The sequence below is a fragment of the Lissotriton helveticus genome, chromosome 9, assembly GCF_964261635.1.
Source record: "Lissotriton helveticus chromosome 9, aLisHel1.1, whole genome shotgun sequence".
In the NCBI taxonomy this organism is placed as follows: Eukaryota; Metazoa; Chordata; class Amphibia; order Caudata; family Salamandridae; genus Lissotriton; species Lissotriton helveticus.
Genome location: NC_136070.1, coordinates 740,201,694 through 740,227,225, shown reverse-complemented (window position 1 = coordinate 740,227,225; position 25,532 = coordinate 740,201,694). Strand labels below are relative to the sequence as shown.

The 25,532-nt window shown below is 43.5% G+C and overlaps 1 protein-coding gene across 1 annotated transcript in view; it reads right to left on the bottom strand.

Annotated features, from left to right (window-relative positions):
* LOC144783272 (solute carrier family 22 member 6-A-like) overlaps positions 1-25,532 on the bottom strand; it is a 758,531-nt gene that overhangs the window by 706,625 nt on the left and 26,374 nt on the right. The window contains exon 4 of the mRNA XM_078662336.1: positions 22,695-22,849. Within this exon, the coding sequence (XP_078518462.1) occupies positions 22,695-22,849 (155 nt within the window). The remainder of the gene's footprint in view (positions 1-22,694; positions 22,850-25,532) is intronic.

Here is a 25,532-nt window from a genome sequence, read left to right as displayed (position 1 = left end):
CAAGCATTCCTTAAGGCGTACAACATTTACAGAGATAACCAAACCCTGTACTAGGTGGGCATATCATGACAAAACAGCACAATTTTGTTTGCCCATAACAAAAAGAGTCGAGCCTGTCCATTGACAGACAAGTCTAATGGTAAGTACCCAAGAACCCCGCATTATTTTGGTTCCTAAAACAATTGCTGGAATGACTCCAGTAATCGAGACAATGAAACAACAAGGTATTTTGAATGAGTTTATGGGGAGCTCATGTAATTCACCCATTATGGGCTTACAGAAGCCTAGTGGAAAGTTCTGCATAGCTCAGGATCTCCGAAAGATAAACGATATTCTAGTTCCTTGTTGTCCCATGGTAGCGAATCTTGTTGTGATTTTGTTTCAGATTCCATATGAAGCGGAGTGGTTTACTGTGTTCATCAGGTCTTTTTCTCTATACTGTTTCATTAGGACATTCAGTTCCTTTTTGCATTTTGGTTTGGCAGTCGTGTTTTGGCATGGTGCTGAGTCCCACAAGGGTATACTGAGAGTCCTTCCATTTTCAACCAGATTCTCAAAAAGAACTTGGTGTCCTTGGTTATGCCCTGTAGCTCTGTCCTGTTGGAGTATAGTGACAGCCTGTTGGTTACGTCAAATACTCAAGAGGCCTGCAAGACTTTTTGCTCTGCTATACCACTTGGCTGAGAATGGACAGGAGGTGATCCCCAAGTACTTGCAATACTGTTTGAGAGAAGTCATGTATCTCGGACATCACATTGAGAAAGGAGTAAAAAAGGTGTTGCAAGAAAGAATCTCAGCTATTCTCTTAATAAAACCGCCAACAACACAGAAAGAAGTCAGAATATTCTTGGAAAGGCAGGCTATTGTCGCCAGTGGATATCCAATATTTCCCTAATAGCCCTGCCTTTACAGAGGCTGACACACAAGGATGTGTTGTATCCAGTATCCTAGCATAACAATTGTTTGTTTGCTTTTCTTGAGTTGAGAGAAAGTCTCTGCTGTGCCCCGGCAGTGGGACTACCTAATTACAACAAAGCATTTTTGCTTTTCTGCAGTCAGAGGGAGGACTGAGCCCTCTCAGTGCTAACACAGATGCATTAAAGTGCCCATAGACATGTTGCCTATTTTTCTGCAACCCATGGCCCAGTACCTGCAGAGTTGCCCAGGTGTCTCAAGTCCATGGCTGAAGCTCGTGTCAGCATTGAAAGGTCTGAATGTATTGTTATGGGTCATCCTCTAACTGTGTATGTGCCTCATTCTGTAGAGATATTGTTGACCTGTACTCGCACTCAATACTTGACAAACACCCGCCTGACCCACATCATACTTACACCTCAGAATGTCACATTAAAGAGATGCTCTGTTTTAAACTCTGCCACATTGTTGCTGCTTCCTGAGAGTGCCAGTGATGGAGAAGTGAAACATGACTGTCTAATGTTACTGAACTGTGCAACAAGCCAAGACTGGATATACAAGATGAGCCACTGCCTGAATCTGCTTTTGCATAGTTTGTGAATGGCTCATGTTTACGAGATCATGGATTAAATTCAGGAGTATTTTTGCACAAGTGGCTGAATAGATTGCTCCTATAAGAGCATGTGGTGTCTCAGACAAGCAGAGATTGACCATTTTCTCTGATAGTCAATATGGCTTTGGTGTAATTCACGATTTCAGACAGTATTGCATGAGACACCACCATAGAAGGAAAATAATTTACCTATGATCAAATAAAGTTTGAAAGGAGACACTTTACAAATTGTAACCATGCAAATGTTATTTATGCCATATTTTGTCCCTGCATGAAAATATATGTTGGACAGGCAACACAGAATGTTAGACTCCGGATCGGACAACATCGCAGCAGGATTCGCTGCAAATCTCTCAAAGCACCATTAGTGTAACATTTTACGGCACTTAGGCACAGCAAACTGGATTTTGCATGGACAATCATCACAGCAATCAAATCTACCCCAAGGGGAGCTGACATTACCCAATTGCTGAACAAGGAGGAATTAAAATAAACACTCAGAACCAGCAGTATACGCAATGGTCTGAATCGCCTTGAGGACTGGACCTCACTACTGTAAAACTCTGGAAATAATGAACATTGTCTGAACCTCTGTTGCCCTCGTATTGATTTTAGAACATTACACAACTGTACATATCACAACTGTATATATCACAGCTTTTCTTAGTCACTTACTCTATTTCTGTTTAAATTGTCAATTGCCTTCGATCTGTTAAATATTATAAGTGTACTTTGTCTAATTACATGATTTCTTCCCCTGTCTGTGTACTATTCCAAGATGGCCGCCTTGCCTTACTTTTCTATTCTATTATGCCTTCTACTCCGATCACATGCCCACAATCACATGACCTGAATCACATGACCGCCATCGCGGTAAATAGCTGTTTCAGCCCTTCACTATTCTCTGCGCCCTGACTGCTGTGCTGGAGCCGCAGCAGAAGGATCTTATCGGAGCAATTGTCTCGGTAAGTGCTGGAATGATCACGCCAACGGCACCCCTCCCCTGCATCTCCTTCCATTCCATGCTCATTATACTCTTACCCTACAGGTCAATGGCCGTAACCGCTACCAGCGACGGCTATCCTAATTAAACGTCCCGTTCTAAACTATTCTACCCTCACTGGGACCCCTACTTGTTTCCTGATGCCTGCCGATCTAGCATTACCGCGGCTCCCGGCCATTCTCTAAATGGCCGAATTTTGGGTAAGGCTTGCTGCCCTTTATCCCGTTTCCACCACAGACACCAATTGTACCGGGTTTAATTTAGTTTCAACTTGCTTACAGAACTCACACCCTTCTGCGCCTGTACCTTTCACCTTACCATCGCGTTTTGTGTGGAATTCCAATCCAGACCCCTTTCTGGTAAATACCTTGCGCTTTTAACCCTTTCGACTAGTGCTGTATTCCTCACGGCCCCCAACCCTCCTCTCTCGCCTTTACCGTTTTAATCTGGCAACAACACTGCCTTACAATTCGTTGGTTATTTCTCTCACTGATCGGCACACGCTATTTAACAATTGCTCCCTTGTCATCTTCCAACACGGCCAATTAATCATGCTGCATGCAGATGCATTGATCGTCTTAATTGGCAACCGCATTGGCCTCACAGTTACATTTGTGTTCTTCCACATGGCGGTATATTTCTTTTAATGATCGCCACATGCACTTTAACATGGCTAAGTGTTCCCTTGTGATCTTCCAACACGGCCAATACTCCAGCTGCCTGCACATGAAATACAGTCCTTTTAATTGTATGGTCTACCCCTAAAATGCTCTAATGTGCCTTCTTATTCTTATCTTTTCCCCTTTTTCTCATTTCCTTCCTTCACCTGTAATTTTGCATTAATTATGCCAAGGTTAGACAAACAGAATGTCTATTGTTTGCACGCAGGCATGTTTATTATCACTGTCCTGAAGATAATCCCATGTATTTCCCCTAAGGATTGAAACATCGTTGACACTACATGTACCATATGTAATTAAATGTTGTGGATTACAATGTACAATGGTACTCTCATGAAAATTAAGTCTGTCAAATAGTATTGAATACAGACTGCTTCCTCATGCCTGAACCCCCCTCTCCCACATTTTTTGTTGTTGGTCCATGTTCATGAGTTGGACGCAGGTTGCGTCCCACTTGTATTTGTAATTGATTCATTTTTACAAAGCTTATTTATAAATAAATTCTGTCCGGCTGGACAAAGAACATACTGTCTATCTACCATATGTTGACTAGTTGCTCTCTATTTGCTATTGTCTAGGGACCACTGTCTTTAATATTAATCTATACACCCAAGGTCCCTACCATATTGCCTCTGGGTTCCTTTGTTTTTTTGTAAAGCCACATAGCTTTAGACCCAAGGATATATTAGGACCATTAGAAACCTAACTTCTAACCAGGGAGCAAGACAATATTGAGGACCACACTCAGGCAAAGTAGTTCAAGTGACACACCTTACGCACATATACATACTGATGACCTCCTGCCAACTGTTGGTATAGGTCTCTCATCAATACAACTCTCCGTGCACCTATATGTGAAAAATCACAATTAGCACAGTTCCATAGATTTTGTGAGTGCATTTTTATCTCACACTGGTTATTTACTGCCTGCTACCTGCTTGTGGATGCTCTATTGTCTCTTAGTAGATCTGTTATGGGTAAATGAGACTTTACTCCATGTCTATTGCAAGATATAATAAGATATGATGGTGCACAAGAATGCTCTAAATATTGACTGTTTGTCCTGTATTATCTCTCTATGCACAAATCCAAGAGAAATGTGTCAGTTGTGAGTTTAACAAAAGTATCAAGTCAAGTCAAGTCAAGAGATACTTTATTTCGGCCTCACAAGACCTTAAAAGCACAGATAAATCATTTAAAAGTTCAATACAATTGGTCTGTAAAAAGTTCTTATGTACACATAAAAATGCGAGGACATTTATGATAAAAAAGTATTAAATATGCTGATAGGCACTGGGTATCTCAGGCATAAAGTACAAAATTTATATATATTAAGAATGGTTAAAAATACAGAATCCCAGAACTTAACGAGTGCCTAGAGTGGGTGATTTAGTCTTGGGCTTTCTTTAGAAACGCACAGCAAGCACACCACATTGAGAACAGGAATTGGGAGACCGAATAAACAATTGGCATGGCAGTGTCATATTTGAGGATCCTATAAGCCTGTAGGCAGTGAGGGGTTCAGAGATTCCTACAAAGCTGTCGTAGCCAATGAGCTCTTATTCCCTTGTAGTTAGGTCAAAAATATAGCACATGCAGTTCAGTCTCCGTACAGTTTTTGCAAAATGGACAGTGCTTTGTGGAACTTCCCCCCCATTTATAAGTAGCAGCACTTAGAGGGAGTACACCACACCTAAACTGCATATCAAGTTTTCTAGCATGGGGGGGGCTGTATGTCATCTATGCTAGATTCTAAGATATATTGCTGTTTGACTTCTAGGAAGGATGATGTAAGTGTGCCTGTCCTGCGGCCCCTCAGCAATAGATTGAAGTGGTAGTCTTTAAACATTTTAATCAATACTTTATTTGGTGTTGCCAAGGAGCTCTCTCCCGGTACAGCCCATAGATCTCCCATTTCAATGGACAGGAAGTATTTCTTGATGAAGGTGAGCCTAGATATTTTACTAGCTCCCCTGAGGTTTACCACCACCCTTAGTTCCTCTCTGTACATGGATAGTTCTGGGGAGCTCCATATGCGACTCCAGTAGAGTAGAGGTCTAAGCGCGTCCTCCACAGACAATGGGCTAACACTCATATCCATTCTGAGCGGGGTTAGTGGTGAACTACTGGAAAGTCCTGTCAACTGTCCAATGAATTAATTTTCAGTCCTTGCATGCTGTTCAGAAGACCTGTGGCCCCATGGCTCCGCTCCATACAGCGTCGCCCCTCTGGCTTGTGCCTTATAAATATCTAGCACTGGCCCCAGCATCTTGTGTGCACACTTCCTCTGCTGTTTTGCAAGGCCCCCAGATGTTTGTGTCAGCTTGAGAGAGGCCTTCTCAATTTGATCACCCCACTCCACTTTCTTGTTAAGTGATAGTCCCAGATATTCACAACAAGGGACTCTTTCTAAAAATTCCCCTGCTAATTGTGGGTTAGATCGTTTGGAATGCCTTGCGTTGAAAACCATGTATTTTGTTTTCTGGGTATTAATCTCCAGGCCCTTGTTCTTATAAAATAGATGGAAGATATCCAAAACCCTTTGAATACCCATTGGTGATTTAGACAGTTGGAGGGTGTCATCTGCAAACATCAGGACAAATATCTTGTGGCCCGCTAGTTTTGGTGCATCTAGATCCCCTCCCGCTGACAGAGCTCCCATTAAGCCATTGATAAAAAGGTGGAGGCCAAATCACACCCCTGTCTCACCCCTCTCTCTATGGGTGTGCTGTCAGTGAGGTCTCCGTTCTTCCCATATCTGATTTGGGCAAAGTTGTTTGTGTGCAGTCTTTTCAAGATCTCGCATAAATAGGCGGGCGCCCCTAAGTCAGATAGGATAGCCCAAAGTTTTTTCCTAGGAACTAAATTGAAGGCCGATTTTAGGTCCACAAAGATCATGCATAGACTGCCACCCTCCACAATCATTGTTTTCCAGTGCAATATTTGCAACCTGAAAATGTGATCAATTGTGGATGTTTTTGTTTGAAAGCCAGCCTGGTAGGGACTAAGAATGGAGAACTCCTCCATTCAGTTCTGCAAGCGGTCCAGAAGCACTTGAGCAAAGATCTTTTGTGTAACATCGATGAGGCCTAAGGGCCAGTAATTAGCAGGATGGAAGGGTGAGCCCTTCTTATAGATAGGGATGATTTCTGCCCCTAGCCATGTTGAGGGGATCTCCATTCCCTGCAAGATGGCATTAAAGATACTCCATAGGTACGGAGCCCAAACACCGGGTTCAGTGTGGTATAGGGCCCTGGAGATCCTATCTAACCCTGGTGCCTTTGCAGGGATTACTCAAGCAATGGCAGCCATTACATCTTTTAAAGATATTGCAGGTGTTTCCGGACTAGCTGTATATAAAAGAGGGGTATGATTTTCTGGGTGCTCGAGAGTGCCCTCTGGCCTGGTATAAAGTGATTGAAAGTGGACCCTCCATACCTCAGCACCCAGGTTGGGTTCAATAGCTTGTTTGTCCTCCTTTGAGGCTGTGCTAATAAATTTCCAAAAGGGCCTCATATCCCTCCTTTTCAGAGCGTCTTTCAGACTTTCCCATTTTTCCCCTTCCCACTCCTTTTTGGAATGCGTGATTACGTGTTTATATGATAATCTACTTTCCTTTATTGCCCGCTTGTCATTAGATTTAATGGCTGTAAGCAGGGTTGTTTAAGCCTTTCTGCATTTATCGTTGTGCCAGGAGTGTCTGGGTACATTGCCCTCCCTTGCTTGTGCAAAATAGGTGAGACTATCTGCCAGGGCTGTCACTAGACCTTGTTGGTTTTCTGCAATTTGATTAATTGGGCAGATAGGAGCTTCAGACTTACTCAGGTGGGACGCTACCTCCAGATATGGCATGATTATTTGATAGGGAGAAGATAGTTCACATAGGGTGCCCCATCTTACTCTCCTCATGCAACTAGTTAAAATTGGGCCTGGGGTTTTCAACAAGTGGCCCTTGTGGGCGTCCCCACTATATGGAGAGTCCAGTTCCTAGGGTCGGGGCATTATGATCGCTGTCATATCTGCGGACGATCTTAAAATTAAGCATCCTATGCCATGATTTAGTATTCACCATGATGTAGTCTAAGAACGAAGAGGAACCCGCATTATTATAGGAGAAATTTGCCGGACTGTCAGAGTTAGAGTGCCCATTACACGCCCTAAGTGAATGAGTCAAAAAAAGGGTGTTCCTCTGTAGAGCTAGAGGGGTCCATATCCGGACAGGTGGAGCATTAGCCACAGGGATGGCCCAGTGTAGATCCTCCTCATTTAGGTGCCCAGCCTCAAGGTTCTTCAAAGGTGCATGCTGACAATTAAAATCGCCAGCCAATATCAGTATGCCCTTATCTATGGCTTTGGACACAAATGATAGTAGTGTACCAAGTGTGGGGGACTGTTGCCCGTACCCTACTGGCCTTGAATACACATTTATGAGCACTAGTCTAGTCCTGCAGGTGGGGCTCAAGATGACACAAATAATATCTCTAGATGACGTCTCTACCTTTTTCACTGTACAACCCAAGTATGTAGCAATCCAAATGGTGAGTCCCCCAGATGGTCTGCCCTTCCCCCCTGATATTGCCGGTAGATTATATGTTATATAACCTGATCTATGTGAGGTCTCCCTATCCCAGGTTTCCTGAAACAGGTATATGTTAAAATCTTGGATATAGGTAACCCACTCCGGATTGTCAATTTTGGAGCGGAGACCTGCAATATTCCAAGAACATTTTTTGGGGGCTTTGGTGAAGGGTTTGTGGGATTACTATGGTTTTCGAGCTCCTTGTCCGAAGGGCAGTGATCGCTCCTAACTATAGGTTGATTTATTTCTATGATTGTATGAGGGGAGACGCATCGCTAGTATGTGGTTTGGAGAGCCAGCGCGGGGGCTAATCAACAACGCCTACAGCTCCCAGCTTGCCGCGGGGCCATGAACGGACTGTCTGCCCCTCCCCCTCTCACCGGGGACTTAAAAAACTTCTCGCGCCTCCCGCTTCGCGGGAGACACATCGCTGGTGTGCGTTTTGGAGAGCAAGCGCGGGGGGCTAATCAACAGCCCCTACAGCTCCCAGCTTGCCACGGGGCCACGAACGGACTGCCTGCCCCTCCCCTTCTTACCGGGGGGTGGATATATTCAACTAGCACTTCCCACCACGCGGGACGCGCGCGGGCGTGCGCCGGGCTAAGCCCGGGCAAAGGGCAGGCCATCTGTGGCCGTCGGAGGCCGCAGGAGGTCGGGCCGGGCCACCCCTCTGATCTCTTCAAATGGGTAAGCGTAATCAGCAAATCAATGGGGAACAGGAGGGCAAAAAGGCTAAGGTCCCGAGGAAGTCAGAATCGATCATCTCATATCTGACTTCAGCTGTGGGGGTTTTATTTAAAGAAATTGCTAACGCAGAGAAAGAACTGAGGCTGGCCCCCCTACTACAGTGCCTGAAGAGCCTGTCCCCTTGCCTGCGCCTATATCGAACATACCCTTGGAGCCACTAATTGTGATCACAAAGCCATTAATGGTGACTGAGCCTCAATCTGACCCTGCAGATGCCGCAGGGAGGCCTGTGGATCGGGTGGGGAATCTTCTGGTGTCCCGGCACAACGTACTTTGGGGAAGCGTAGATTGATCAAGAAGACCTCAAAGCGGCAAAAACATACTGTTGCTGCACAATGTACGGATCCCAATGCCACTGATAATTTGGCCGAACTGGTGGAGGAGATGTTCATTTCACGTCTGGAGCCAGCCTTAGTGGGTATCGCCAAGGACATTGTAGACACTCTTAATGCCTGTGTAGCGGGCTTGTTAAAAAAATGTGAACAAATTGACCTGTTTATTAATGAGTATAGAGGCCAACAAGTGTTGGCCAGACAGGCCCAGGTAACCCAACTCGCTAATCCTGTGGAGGAGGAGGGATTTTTGGGTCAATGCACTTTACTTCCTACATCAGAACCAATGAGTAATAACTCACGGAACAGGAACCTAGGAACTAATGGGAAAAATCCCCCAATGGCTAAAGGAAGTATACCCCCTATTAATAACGCAGTGCTAGGGACCACCAATCCAGGGGTTAAAAAATTCCTGAGGCCGTCTTCCCCCAGCTATAGGCAGGAGAATTTTCTTGGTACTACTCTGGATCTCCCCCAGATGCCGCACCGTTGGTGGCTGTATTTACCTCCTAAAGCAACCCAGACACTGGTGTGCACAACATAGCAGTGGAGGCTTAGATATTTCGACATCTATTATTATGGCCAGAAGGGGTTAGCTGGATTGGACACCGACCTAAGTGAATCAGGGGGGACTGTGTGGTTGTTCATTTTAACAGTCGGAATATGGCTGGCAGACTATTTTGGGATGCCTCAGAGTTGGATAACTCGGGCATTAGACCAGTACCCCTGGGCTATTTTTATCCTCCAGCTATGGCATAGCCAAATACCCCCACTAGATATCTTCCACTGCCCATTCTCAAGAGGCCCATGTTGGCCCCTAAAAGCTTGCACGATACTACACAGAGTTACACAGCAGGGGGGGTCCCTTCAGAGGGTGGAAAGAGTCAAATTAGTTTCAGAACCAACTCGCTACTCCCCAAAACAGTTAAATACGGACATAGGTCTAATTAATCATTTTTCACCCCTGACACACATGGAAGATAACGATTGACTATACAATATTGAAAGTGTCATGGGGAGTGAGCTGTGGTGGCTAATCGGGCATCATCATGTAAGATCTTGAGCTGGAATGTGGCAGGCATTAGGCTCAAAAGAAATTATGATATTTGGGTGGATTTGGGAAACAATACAATATCATTGCCCTGCAGGAGACATGGGATGTATCAAGAAATTTCTGTATGGATGGTTATTCAAGCTTCGTCGTTCCAGCTTCACCAGGGACAGCTGGTAGACCTAAAGGAGGTTTAATTCTCCTTAATTCATTAAACTTGAAAGGTGTTTTTAAAAGGCTGGAGCTAGATTCCAGCAACATTTTGATTCTGGAGTGGATCATCCCAAACACGCCTAATTTTTTAATAATTAACTTTTATAATGCCAAAGATGGCGAGCAGACCAACCAACATTTGGGTGCTCTTGAATATTTTTTGTCAGATTACAAAATAAATCATAACACTGTTTTCGATGTCATTCTCACGGGAGATTTTAATATTCACGCTTGCAGATGGGACTGCCACTTAGATGATCTCCAAGGGCCGCCCAGCTCTGTGGTTCCACATTTTGAACACAGTAGACAGGGAGAGGCCCTAGAGGACCTCCTAGCCAATATGAATTTATTTGAGTCAGGTCTTGGTGAGGGGGTGGAGAGGGTCCCTACCTTCACAGGAAAAGGGTCATGTACAGTCATTGACTACATTTTTACATCCTCTGCTGTTTTACCTAGGGTCACAACCTATAAAGTGGTACCTTCTACGTTTAGTGACCATAATCCGGTCATCTTAGAGGTGGACTTAGGTGAAGTGAGTGGTTTTAAGGTTAGTGGGAGGGGGGAGATTGGCAAATTGTCCACAAAAGATCAGGGGAGAAGGATTAAATGGTCCAGGATGGTCCCTGAAGTCTTTTTTGAGGAACTCTCTATTAAGGCTAATGCAAACTTGGCAATTTGTTTAGATAGTTCTGCTCCCAGTGCGGAGATTATTGGTACCTATGTTGCTGTATGTAGTCAGATTGCTAAGGATTTAGAGGCTGAAAATAAAGCCAGACCTAATAAGGCACAAAGATGGTTTGACAGTAGTTGTTCCAAAGCCCATGGCGCCCTTCTCCAAGTGTTGAAGATAAAACCTAGAAATAGGGCTCTCGTTGCTAACTATAGGTAGACGTATAAACTGGCTATTGCCAAACGTAAGCAAGAAATAAAAGAGGAGGCTTGGAACAATCTTCTCTCAATTGAAGTTCTACGTGATAGTAGTACGTTCTGGGCGACTATAAACCATTCGTTTTTCTCAGAACAAGAGAACTCAAATATGGAACGTGTCATTCCTGACGATCGTTGGCTTTCACACTTTAGGGAGATTTATGATAATGAGGGTCTTGACTCGCTGGAAGCAGATAACATCCTTTTTCAGGGTGTGTCTCCTTTAATCTTCGATGTGATTGATGTGGAAAAAGCAATCGAAGATATGTAAAAAAAATAAAGCCCCAGGCCCGGATGGGGTACCAGCGGACCTATATAGATGTTTCCCTAAATTTTGGGCTAAAATCTTGACTAATGTCTTTAATGCCTCGAGTACAGCCGGGTTTCCAGTGTCGTGGGCTACATCTGTCATAGTCCCGATTTTTAAAAAGGGGTTTAGAGGGGACCCCTCGTGCTATAGACCAATCTCTTTGATAGACTCAGCAGTAAAGATCTTGGGCAGAGTCATTTTGCACAAACTTAGGGATTGGTTTGATGGCAGGAGGGTCCTCTCAACCCTCCAATATGGATTCAGAGAGCACAGGAGCACTTTGGACCAATGCCAGAACTTACAGCTCCTCATTAACCTAATTCACCTAACCCTAGGCGTTTTTCCTATATGGGGTAAACCCGAAAATTATATCCCATGCCACTGTGATAATTTATCCACACAAGACACAATGCACTTTGTTATGTTTTGTGAGTATTGTTCTGAGATCCGGAAACATTTTTTAGTGCCAATCCTGAGAGAGGCGGGTTTTTCACAAGTCAGGCCCGTTCTGATCTATTTGCAGATGTTCAGTAGCACTCGCGACATTTACTTTGTTGCTAGTATTTTGGTGGCTGCTGCTTGGATCAATAACAAAAGATTAGCCGCCCTCAGAATCCCTGCCTGACTTTTAGCTGTTTTAGCTGTTTTTTTTTAAACTGATGATGTATATCTTGGCCCAACTGTATATTTTATAACTGATTGAAAGCACTGATTGTATATATATGATATGGAATGTTTTTTATAAATATTTTTACCTTGTCTTTTATGAGTTTAAGTAATCGAATAAAGTGTTTTGACTGACTGACTGACTGTAGGAGGGAGATTCATCAGCTGTTGTGTGTTGTAAATTTCAAATAGTGGTTCCGCATTATTATTATTGGGAGCAAAAATTCCCATTGCCTCATTCCTTTCTCCACTTCTAATTCCACCTATCTTTACTATACCCTGCATATGGGGCAATGCAATGCTGACAGTGTAGGATGTCTGGTCCACACTCAAAAACTTGATTGTATCGGCTCTGTTCGCCTCGGGCTGCACTCGATAGATTTCAAAGGGGACAGGTTTAGGACTAACAGATTAGGAGTCACTAGGGTCTGTGCTCTTTTTCAGCCAAGTACTGCCTGGATGGTTCGGATTGCCATAGGCCTCTTCTAGCTGCCCTACTTGGTGAGTGGCTCATCATTGAGTGGCTTCAGTCAATCATTATCATCCATGTTACCCAGAGCTGCAAAACAATTGTTCACTGTGATGTTACATCTTGGATGTGCCCATCCCCCACCATCATCCATCCCATATAGCATCTGGTTATGGCAGGTGGCTTATAGAAAAACCCCAGAGGTAAAATATGAATCCCTGTTTACTCAACTGACCAAGTTCCCGTCCTATCAAGGATTGTTTGGACTAAGTTGGGCGACCCAAAAAGAAAGAAAGCACCACACAGTCCCCCCCAGTAGCTTGTTTGATCTGCCTATCCAACCAACCCGTCTAACCATTTTAAATTCCGAGAAGAGTGGGGGGGATATTCCAGAACTTGAGCTTAGCAGAGACAGTGCTTTATTTTTTAGTGAAGACCAATGCTCCTTAGTGCCGTCTTGCAACAAGGGAACAATGGCCAGCACTATTCTATAGGGAGTGGCTTCTGGGGGAAGGTATAGGGTATTTGAGTTTGATAGTCCACTAGGTATGTGTGGTGCGCTGTGTTGTGCATTTCGCGTTGGTAATTTCCTTGAACAATCGTGTCCTGCTCTACCTGAAGCGGGCTCGTTTTGGATTCTTAATAAGCATTCCTGCACGGAACTTAGGGCCTGTGGTTTATAAAGTTCAGAGGACATACCTGCCATCTTCTGACTCTTAGTTTGGGGAGCCAGTTGGCGTGTTTGCAGTGCCGTCGTCAGGCCAGGGTTTGTGGGTCCTGTTTGTGTAGGAAGGGTCCTATCGTCTCCTATTGTTTGTGTGTTATCACTGACACTGGGGCAATTGGGACGGTTGGTCAATGGGGGCTGGCTAGTGTGGGGACCTGGATGACTTGGCAAAAGCTGCTGCAGCCGCTCAAGTTTTTCTATGCTTATTTCAATGCGATTTAGTTTTTGTTGTAGGGGCTCTAATAGGGTTGTAATCAGCCCTCCTATTTTTTTCCAGAACTCTAAATTGTCAGTGCCTAGTGGAGTTATTGGGGGACTTGTAGAAGGTACTATTGTAGCGGGTCTAATTACGGGTGAGTGCCCCTTAACCACCTCCTCTAACTCCTCCCTCGTGGTTTTGCTTTTACGACCTTTCTTTGGGGCTGGATGGGTAGGTTTATTTTGGCCCTGCACCTTTCTTTTCCTGGGTTGGGTAGGGAAGTTATTACCCTGATTGATCTTTCTTTTCTGGCCCCTGGTGTTTATTATAGATTTGGTGTTTTCAACCCTTGACATGAAATTGTTGTTTGCTACTGTGGGATGGCTTCCCTCTGTCCTGGTAGGGGAAGGACAGTCCTGGTGATCGATATTACCAGGGGCATCCACCTGGTCAGACCGCCCCGGGAAGATTTAGGTTCCAGGGACAGTCTTCTCTCTGTTAGAGCAATTTCATGGAGAAGAGCTTACTCTGCACGAAGCAAGAAGGCATCAAGGGTCCGCAGAGAATTTTGGAACACACAATGCAATAGAGAACATGCTGGTCATGGTCACAAAGTGAAACGTAACAAGTTGTTTATTACACACCTTTCCCCTTTACATAAAGAAAATAAAAGAAACATAAGAACAGGAACACTAGTGTAAAACATAGTCACGAAACAACACTGGAACCTTCTTGGTACGAGAACTTCTACACAACACAGGCCTACTCTTGGATGAACCTTCTGGAACTGTTGTCACAGAAAGACCATTAGTACACAAAGGAGCAATCGTACTCAAGTTCCAAATTTGTTTATCATTTAATTCCGCAGCATTTTGATTTTTTTTTAACCACAAACGGTGAGGAAAACTTAGAAAGACCCCTGGACTTCTGGGGCAAGCAAACTCTCACCTTGTCACCCACTCACACGTGTGTATGAAACAGCATGCCTGGCATCAAAGTAACTCTTCCTCTTGAAGGACTTCAACTTTTGTGATTCTTGCCAGGGTACCGCACCAGAAATCACACCTGAATCTGTACATGAACACTTGTCCCTCATCTATGATTGGAACATGTGGGAGTTGGGACGACGTTCCCTAAACAGTTCAAAGGGAACCTTATTCATGGTGGAGTGGGGGGTGAGACGGTAAACCATCACACGCTCCACAATATCTGACTTCCAGTCCTTGAATTGGACCTTAGCTTGTTGGATGGATTCTTTCTGGACTCGATTAAACCTCTCTTCCATCTCTTTGTTTCTGGATGATGGAGAGCACAACATTTGTGTCTAATACCTCTTTTCAACAAATACTCTTCCATCTCTCTCGAGACCAGCTGAACCCCATTGTCCATCAAGAGGCAGTCAGCGAGTCCCTCTCTGGAGAAGACATTGTCCAGGAACTCAACCACATCTTTAGTTTTGGTCCTTCATGTAATCTTGATCTCCGGCCATCTAGAAAACATGTCTATCAGTACTAAGACAAAGGACTGATGAGAACTACATGTAATAGGTCCCAGGAGATCTAAGGCTACCTCATGCCAACAGCGTGTGGGAGCGTCACATACAACCATGGGTTGGACTCTAGTCTTAAACCTTTTGTCACACATATTACATTCAGTGCAATCCCTCACCATACGCTCAACCAGAAGATCAATGCCAGGCCACCAGAAGTGTAAGCGAATCCTCTCCTTGGTTTTTGAAATGCCCTGATGTCCCTGATGAGCTTGGTGGACAATTCTCGACCTGACAGAAGATGGAGGAACTATTCTAATACCTCTCAACAGTAAGCCAGAGCTAATGGACAATGCGTCACGTACATTCCAGAACTTACAGGCTTTCCCACTCAGGCCTATTATGCCTTTCCACCCTTCAGTCACCAACCTACACACGTCAAGAAGAGCAGTATCACTTCCCATTGAAGCCTTCCATACTTCCTTGCTCAAAACCTCTGCTATGACCTCACACACCTTGTAATCATCATCTTCCCAAAGGTCTTCTAAGCCATCAGGGGTAACACTTGAATTAGATTGAACTAGGCGAGTAAGACAGTCTGAAACTTTGTTCTCAGCACCAGGGATATAGTTTACAACAAAGTCATGCTCTTGCAGTGCGACTATCCACCTACAAACTCTTGAGGGGACGGCATCTAGACTCTTCTTAGTGAACAAGTCTTTCAATGGTTTATGGTCAGAGACCACTACAAACAAGATTCCCCAAAGAAACCTTTTGAGCTTCCTAATAGCCCAAAGGATACACAAGGTTTCTTTCTCTATGAACGAGTACTGTACTTCGGGTCCTACTAGTGCTCTTGAGAGGAAAATAATTGTCATTTCTTTCCCATCTTTCACTTGTTTGAGGACGGCACCCAGAGCCTTAGAACTTGCATCTGTAAGCAAAATGGAATGAGCACAACTCAAGGCACAAATTCTATTTGGCACTGGGTCGACCATAAAAAATTAACAACTTTTTTTAACAGTGACCTTAGGGTAAACGTGCGTGAGGCAAACTGTGGGACAAATTTATTATAGTATTCGGCCATGCCAATAAAGGTGACCAAATGATCCCTAGATTGAGGACTAGGGAGACTCTCAATGGTTTTTACCAGATGATCTCTAGGTTTAACCCCATCCTTCGTCAACTTATGTCCCAAGTAATCAATTTCCGAGAGGTTGAATCTGCATTTATTTTCACGTAAGGTCAAGCAGCGAGACCTAAACCTCTCTAAAACTGCCCTGAGCCTCTCATCATGAACTTTTTGTGAGAAACCATGTACCAGGACATCATCTTGGTATAGCTTAACACCAGACAACCCATGTAAGACATCCTCCATAGCTCGCTGGAAGAAAGAGGCTGTGGAACTGAGACCAGAGGGAAGACGTGCAAATTTGTATGACCCAAACGGAGTGATGAAGGCTGTCAAATTCATTGAATCCCTATCAATCCTAATCTGGTGGTATGCGGCTCTTAGATCAAAGGGAGTAAAACTTTCAGCCCCCTCTATTTGGGTCAACATTTCCGTAATATTAGGGAGAGAGTACCTGTCAGCAATAACAGCAGGACTTAGACCGCAAAGGTCTACACACAGCCTCACCTCACCAGAAGCCTTGCGGGCGAGAGCAACAGGAGCCAACCAATCACTAGCCTCGGTCTTCACTATGATGCCTTCTTTCTTCAACTTCTCTAGCTGACTCCACATGGGCTCCCTCAGCGCCAAAGGCAGACTGAGTACTTTGCAAGAGACAGGAGTAGCTTCAGCTCTAAGAGTGATTCTGTGTATATAGTCAGATAGACAACCCAACTTTTCACTGAAGACTTGTTCGAACTCACTACATAAGTCACTCACTTGAACAATTTTAATGGACTCAGGGTTATTGACACCACTAGGGAATGACGGAGGGAAACTTTCTTTTAGAACAATGCATGGATTGTCCCCAGGAATCAATGTTACTCCGAGATCAGCTTGATGGAGCCAGTTCATGATACTGTCTCCCCTGGACGTGATATAGATCTTCCCGGCAGTAAGTCTACCTTTGTACTCAATATCACCCACAAAATAACCAAATAGTTTTATAGGTTGTCTACCATATGCAAGAGGTTTGATATCAGTTTTGAAAACCATCACCTTGTTGAATAAAGTAGTGTCCTGAAAGCTTTTCAGGATTAATGTAACTTTCGCCCCAGAGTCAAAGAGCATCTTGACAGTGCGACCATTCACTTGAACACTATCAACAGGACTCTTAGAACTCTTACCAATACTCTGGACAACCTTAACCAACACCTCACCACAGTGTAGTTCATCAGGGTCTGAATCAGATTCATTCTGTATGCAGACTTCTTTCACTGGCTTGTTTTTTTAAATATTTCTTTGCTCGACAAGCTTTCCCTACTTTCCCACAATTATGGCACTTAGAGGTTAAAGCAGGACAAGACTTGTCATTAGCCAAGTGGCCAATCATGTCGCAGCGATAAACTTTACAGTAAAGCTCGTCCTTGGATTTTAGAGGTAAAGTTTCACTTGATCTGAGAACTTTAGACTTGGTCACACTGTACTTTTTGTCACCACTGGCGCCGTTCTCCTTTTTTATACCCTCAACACAAGCAAGAGAGTGTTGAAGGCGTTTTGCAATCGAGATGGCCTCATCTAGTTTGGGGGCATCTTTCTGCCACAATTCATCCTTGACTTTTTCTATGTTGTAACCCAACATAAATTGATCACAGGTGCGTTCTTCAAGCGTACCCTCAAATTTACAGGTAAAAGACAGTTTTAGTAAGTGTGCAATATATACCTCAACAGACTCTTGGGCCAATTGTATACACTTCCCAAAGTGATATCTCTCTAAAACAGTACTCACTTTAGGGAGGTAATGCTTGTCTAGTTTCTTTAAACAGATTTGAAACTCATAGAGGCTATTTGATTTGTCATTAGTCAGTTCTGGTAAGTGTTCAAAAATGTCTTCCCCCACTAAGCGCAGACAGTGTAAGAGCAAAGGGGACTTCCTCTCGGCATTCAATTAAACTCCACATACTCTTGAGAAATTGAGAAAAACCTTCTTCCACTTTGACCAGCGAATGGAAGGTTCACCTGGATTGGAAAGGAGGCGAAGTGAAGTTCTGCATTGCAAGAGCAACCGTTGACAGGGAGGATAATAGACTCTGAAATTTAGTGAGTGTGTGAGAACACTGTGAAACAAGGTGTGCCAATCACCATAGAACAGTAAAATAGTAAGGTGGTGAAAGCACTTTAAATACTAGTGTGCTTATCACTGTAGTAGAAAGTACTAGAATGGTAGTGTGCTTACCACTGTAGTAGAGTTGAAAGGTGAGCCTATCACCGTAGAATTGTAAAATAGCAAGGTTGTGAAAGCAGTTTAAAAATAAACAGTGTGCTTATCACTGTAGTACGCAGCACTTGAATAGAAGTGTGTTTATCACTGCAGAAGTGTTGAAAATTGTGCCTATCACAGTATAACAGTAAAATAGCAAGGTGGTGAAAGCACTTTTAAAAAGCAGTGTGTTTATCACTGTAGTAAAGCTGGAAGTTGAGGCAAACAGTTGGTGTAGAGATGTTTTGGGGAAAGCAGCTGAAATTTCCACGCATGTACGCAGATGAATTTACAGGCTTTTACAATGGCCAGAAGATAAAGTTGTGCCCGTCAATGAGGAAGGCAGTAGAAAATTAACAACAGATGCAGAAACTGTGGTATACTTAAGATGAGTGAATTTGCCACTGCTACTGATTAATGAAGTTGAAGGAAATGAGTTGCCACAGTAATCCCTTTAAAAACGAAGCTTGGCTGATGTAACGTCGTAGATAGCAGTGACAGAATAATTTACTTGTTACGCGGGTTTCCACGGTAACCCCTTGATACTCCATGTTGAGGTAACACCGTAATGGGAATATAGCGACGGGAATGCTGCTTGGTGATAAGATCTAGGGTGCCACAGTTACCCTGTGAGTCTATGCGTAGCTTACATAATGCCGCAGAAGAATGGGGTGGCGTTGTTGAGAAGGGAACACAGTTGCTGGGGTAACACTGCTTGGCTGAGTGCCCCAGGAAGATGAGCGAGAGGAAAAATATGTGTGCGAGGGAATGGTAAGTTTTTTTTAAATCCCCCAAATTGTCTGCAAAAGCTTGTTTTAAAGTAAAGGAGAAGCAGGGAGCTAGCCGGAGCAATAGAAACAGTTCCTCTTGGTATGAAGTCAACAGCGAGCAGGGCAGAGGATCGTCATGTAAACAGCTGTTTTAGAACCAGGGCAGGACTGGCCGTAGCAGGCACCAGGGTTTCCCTGGTGGGCCGCTAGGGTGGGGGGACGATTTTGGGACCCTGGGGGCCTTTTTATCACAGAGGCCGTTTTTGCAGCAGGGCTGCAAAATCGGCCCCTGTAACAAAATCGTCCGAAACCGGCCTGGGCAACCAGCTCAGCTGCTCCGAGGGGGGCTGGCCGAGCTCTTTGCCAGGGCCAGTTTTGGTTCCCAGTCCAGCCCTGGTTAGGAAGTTTCTATCTGGAAGCTGTAGATGAATCTCCGAGTCCTTTTATTTTCGCCAGATCGTCGCCAGTGTAACAAAGTAGGTCGTAACGCGTTGTGAAGATCAGCAGTAAGATCTTTATTTCAAGTTAGCATCTACAAGGAGAAATGTCCTATCCACGCAGTGGAAGCAGCAACTGACATGTAGGATTTCTTCAACAAACCATATGAACACTCTTGAATAGAGAATCTTGGCAAACACAGTGCAATAGAGAACATGCTGGTCATGGTCACAAAGTGAAACATAACAAGTTGGTTATTACCAAGGGGGCTATGGTAAGTTAGAAAAACTGACAGAGGTGAGAGGGAGTGAGAGAGCAAGAGAGAGGAGGAACAGCAAGAATGCAAAATTGTAGTGATAAATACAAAGGTGAGGTAGAGAGATCGGTATACAGCCTTTACAACAAAACTTTTACAACAAACTACCAATTCAACGCAACTTTTACAACGCAAACCATTACAACGCATAGCGCTGGGGGGCGCTCTAGGATAGGGAATAGGTTTAATGTACTATCCAACACCTTCCCTACTATCCACGGGGACTGGAGTTGGAATAGTAAATTAAACTATTCACTAGCCAGCGCCCAAAAGCATTATGCGTTATAATGGTATGCGTTGTAAAACTTGCGATGTAAAGGTAGGCGTTGTAAAAGTATGTGTTGTAACGTCATACATCCGCCAGATCTGGCACATAGAAAAATGAGTAAGCAAGAAAGAGGAAAACACGTGTATCTTTCTTTATGCGCACTGTGCAGACTCCTATACCAATTTACCATGGGGAGCACTGGAAGTTGGTAGCACAGGGCACTTTCCCACTTTGCGCATTCGTTAAATGTTTCTAATTGGTAACTTGCCTAGATCAGTGGTTCGTAACCTTTTGACTTCTTTGGACCACCACTTTATCATTAGTGAAAGTGGGGTGCCCATTTAAATAAATATTAGAATCCAAGGACCCCTACTGAGCCATTACTGGAAGCCAGGTAGCCTACCTAAGTCATCAGGGGCCAGATGTAGGTCGGTCGGTAACGGCCGAAAATCGGTATTTTCGGCCGTTACCGACCGGTATATGGGTGACAGGTATGTAGGGGGCATTATTTTAACGAATCGGTAAAATTACCGAATCGGTAATTTTACCGATTCGGTAAAATAAAAATCGGTAAATTTACCGATTCTGAGGCACCGAGATGTAGGTGGGACTCTTCAGAGTCCCAGAGGCCTTACAGAATCGGTATTTTACCATCAAATCCAATTTGATGGTAAAATACCGATTCCGGTGTGCATGCACATGTGTGCATGCACACCTATGCCATGTGACAGGCAGACTTGCCCTTAGGGCATGTATGCCTGCCACATGGCACCCGAGCCTGTTTTGGGGGTGCCAGAGGGTGTCAAAGTGACACCCCCTGCACCCTTGTGCAAATCGGTATTTACCGATTCGGTAAATACCGAATCGGTAATGCCCATTCATTCCTATGGGCTTCAAAGCATAGGAATGAATGGGCATTACCGATTCGGTATTTACCGAATCAGTAGAATACCTACATATCCACCCCTTAGATTTACCGATTTTTAATTACCGAATCGGTAAAATTCGGTAATTAAAAATCGGTAAATCTATTTTACCTACATCTGGGCCCTAGTGATTCGAACTGCAAATAAACACACAAAGATACTGCCACAAGCATTCATCAAACAAACGCCAAAATTATGAAATATTTTATTAAATTCATAAAAATATATATACAAGGCAAATTTATAATTTAAATGGGAAGGCTGGAGCTTTTGTAGATTCAATTGAGGCCACCCATTTTCCATACTATATTCTGTTTGATGCATTTCCACTGCTCCCATGATTTAATCAGAGATACTAATTTTGGGGCATATTCACAATGCCCGTGCAGCACCTTTATGCTGCTAGAGTGTCACTTTTGTGGGTGTTGCAGTGGATGTTCCCACGCAACACCCATGTTTTTTGACACTTCTCCAGATTTACAAAATAGCATAAATCTAGGGCAGCGCTTAAACTAGCCTCTTCCGAAAGCAGGTGTAACAAGGAGAAATGTTTACATTTTTCCATGTTTTACACATAGAACGAGGAAAACGCCTCCATGGATTGTTATTGTATAGGAAGGTGCCCCTTCCTGCACAAACCAATCATGCCAACAATATAGACACCCTTGCACCATGGTGCAAGGGTGCTTGCGTTGGCGCTCTGCTGCAGTTTGTGCTCTGGTGCTGGCAGAAAGGACAGGAATATGTCACATCTTGTAGATACGGTGCATTCCTGCCCTTTTCTTTCAATGCAGGGCAGCACAGCTAGCAGACTTTCGGCACCGCCCTATACCAAAATATTGTAAATATGCGCCTCAATTTTTAGCTTCCAAGTTCAAATTCCTTCACATTTACAGAATGTTGTAAAATGTTCATTTTAAAGATGGCTTCTTTATTTATGTACACTTTATTCATATATTAATAATATTTAACTTTCAAAGCAGTTGGAGACGGGGAACATCCTTTACAACGAAACTTTTACAACGCAGTGCTGTTACAACGCAGGTTTTACAACGAAAACCATTACAACGCATTGCGCTGGGGGCGCTCTAGGATAGGGAATAGATTTAATTTACTATCCAACTATTCACTATCCAGCACCCCAAAGCGCTATGCGTTGTAAAGGTTTGCGTTGTAAAAACTGCATTGTAACAGCATGCGTGGTAAAAGCATGCGTTGTAACATCATACATCCGTTGGAGACCCCTAAGTATACGTCGCAGACCCCCCAGGAGTCCCATGACCACAGGTTAAAACCGCTGGCCTTAATGTTTTGATTGCCGTTCACTATTTTCATCTCTCGGCTGTACATCCATTGATACCAAAAACAAGCTCCAACAAAGTTATCAAATGCAAGGAGAGCAATACCATATGCGTTATTATTGGCTTGTGTTTGAGACTAGGCACAATCAGTTTCTGAAGTTGCTTGTAATTTTTCAATGAATCACCACTTTAAGCATCCATTTACACCACTGCTCAGTAAATCTCCACCCTACCTCAGCCACTAATTAGCTGAACAAGTATTGACCAATTTAGAACTTTATCTGCACAGCTTCAGATATTTGCAGGTTCATGATTAATTTTATATAGCAGAGAAGAATGTTTTGGTTGGTACAGGTAAAGTACTTGTTCATCTACTGTGCTTACCTAGGCTGATGTCATTGATTATGAAGCCTGAGATGGCCATGCCGGTGAGGAATTTGAAGACACAATAAGTGATGAAATCTGGAGCAAAAGCAGTTCCACTGCCCATAGCTCCAATCTGCAAGAGGCACCAGAGAAGAACAATCCTCCGTCCAAACCTGCATCATTAGAAAGAAAGAAGCATGAGTGTTTAAACTTTCTCTTTCTACAGTCTGAGCCACAATGAGTCCCCAACAGCCCTTTTTATAAGCTGGAAAGGAGATATTTACTTTGTGCTTTACAAAAGTCATTATCATCATCCCCACCACCATCATCGTCATAACTCTTTATTCTGTTGATAAAATCCATAAAAGATACAATAAAATACATATTATCATATCAAAATACAGCCAGGGTAGGAATAGCTCAATCACGATTGAGGTTGTAGTATATACAACAGAAGCAGCCAATCAAACATGTATATAAAAGAGTGGTGCAAGTAACACACCCCAGCCCCTCATCAAAGTGCATCTAAGTTTTACAGACTGCTGGATGTAATTTCCTACAGCAATGCAGATACCCAAAGCATGTCAACACTACCCTAACTTGGCAAATCACAGAATAGCTCACAGGAAATAAAATTTGAAAAAAAAAGAGAAAATGCAAAGTAGATTGAGTTGAGATTGAATCACATTGGAAAGGAGGGAACTTTCTCCCTAGTGTAGCCTTGCACTATATGGTCAAGCAAAAATTCTGGATGGTTAATTTGAGGAAGTACCTGTGCTAAGGGTAATGATCCAGCAGAGGTAAGGTTCCATCTCAGCACCTTTAGTAGGGGTCAATATGATGTAACAATGTCCTCACACGGCTGTGTGTGTTCTCACAATCCATTTACACATGTTACAAAAGCGGACCGTGACTAGGGACGTGCAGTATATGGTCTTACCTTCTATAATACTAAACAGTTTCAGTACTCAGGGTAAAGCAGTTTCTATAATTCTTAATATAATCTAAATATAGAATTTTAGAAGCCTTCTCAAGTTTAAGCCAGTGGTGTCCTGCATTGACCAGTCTGTGATATAATCAATGCCTAGTTCACTGTGCTACAAGTAATTGAAAAAACTATTAGAACATTGGAATGCTGGGAGCTTTATTGAAGATAATTGACTGATCAGGGCTTTTAATGGCCAGTAGAAGCACGGAGCATCAATATTCCAATGTTTAACAACGGCTCCACGAACCCCGAGGGCATTTCAACTTCTTCGGACTCTGTGAGGCCTTTGCTCTGCCCTCTAGGAGTGGAATGTTCTAATCACGTTAGAGCCCTAGGCAGCAGGCTCTAACAGCCAATAAAGGTTCACTCCCTTGTTAAAGGCCCAAGCCGAAACACTGGAGCAGGTCTTTAATGGCCGGTAGAGCCCGCTACGGGGTCTCAAAGGCTATATTTGAACATTGGAATGTTTGGAGCTTCATTGAAGATAATGGAATGCTCCAGGCTTCTAATGGCTAGTATCCCGGACCTCATCTACATTTCAATATTTGTTGTTCACAGGTGCTGCTGTGAACATAGGCCTAGTGGAGCCCAAGGGGATTTAAATCACCTCTGGCTCACTGAGGCCTTTGTTTTATTCATCAGAACATTCTGCCCTCTAGTGTCGGAATGTTCTAATAGCCTTATATCCCGCTATAGCTGGGCTATACTGGCCATTAAAGGCCCACTCCCTTGTTAAAGGTCCTCACCTTCGTCTAGGGCCTTTAACGCCAAAGCGGGCCTTTAATGGCCAGTATAGCCTGCTACTGCGTGCCATAAGGCTATAGTGGACACTGCAGTAAATATTCTAAGAAATATATTCTCTATTTGTTAAATACCCAGTGAAGATGTGTTGCCTCAGAGTCCCGCACAGTAGGTGCCTGTTTGAGCACATTTGATGTCATAAACAGCCATTATTTGCTTCAGTGATTTTACCCACAACCTAGATGAGAACCTGCCAGTGACTCTACACTCTTTGCAAACCTGACAGTCCAAACCTTGTTTAGAGGTTACAAGGTACACAAATCATCAAATAGGACATCCAGTTATGGGAAGGAAGAGATTAAGCTGATCTTGATATTATTGATTTTGTAAGTTCTAGGTTTAACACATTTAGGCCTATAGACATTATATAAGTTTTTGTTTGATTGATGGCAAGGTTAAGGTGTGCCACAAAGATGGTAAGCTGATCCAATAACCTCTGTAGTGCATGGCGTCCTTGCAATCAACACTGGCATCATCAGCATACCATAACAATGGTATTAGACAAAAGCCAATTTGCGGCCGACCGTTACCAGTTTCTGTCAGATATTTTTCTAGGCCATTAATATACAGTGTAAAAAGGAAAGGGGTGAGCACACAAACCTTATGCACACTCCTTACAAATCCAAAAGATGTGGTGGCTTCGACAATCGAGCCACAAATGTGATACTGGCACAGACTCAGCTGTCTAAGGAAACACACAATATTCTCATCAAATGCAAATTGGTTATGATGTTCTAAAATTTGGACAAATTAACATGATTGAAAGTCGATCTAAGATCCAAAAAGGCCTGACATAGGTTTACTGGCTTGGCTCTAGTATTTGTTGATCAATAGGTAAAGATTGAGACACTGCTCTACTGTTCCCAACCCACCTCAGCCACCATATTGGTCATCAGATAGGATTTGTTTTTCCTGGGCCTAAACCATGAACCATTCTAGGAGAATTCTGCTACCAATTACGGAAGTGAAATCAATGAGTGAGATGAGGTGTTATTACCTAAGGTCACCCTTCTTTCCCTTCTTAAATATTGTTGATTGAATGTGTCCAAGAACGCTGGCGTCCACAC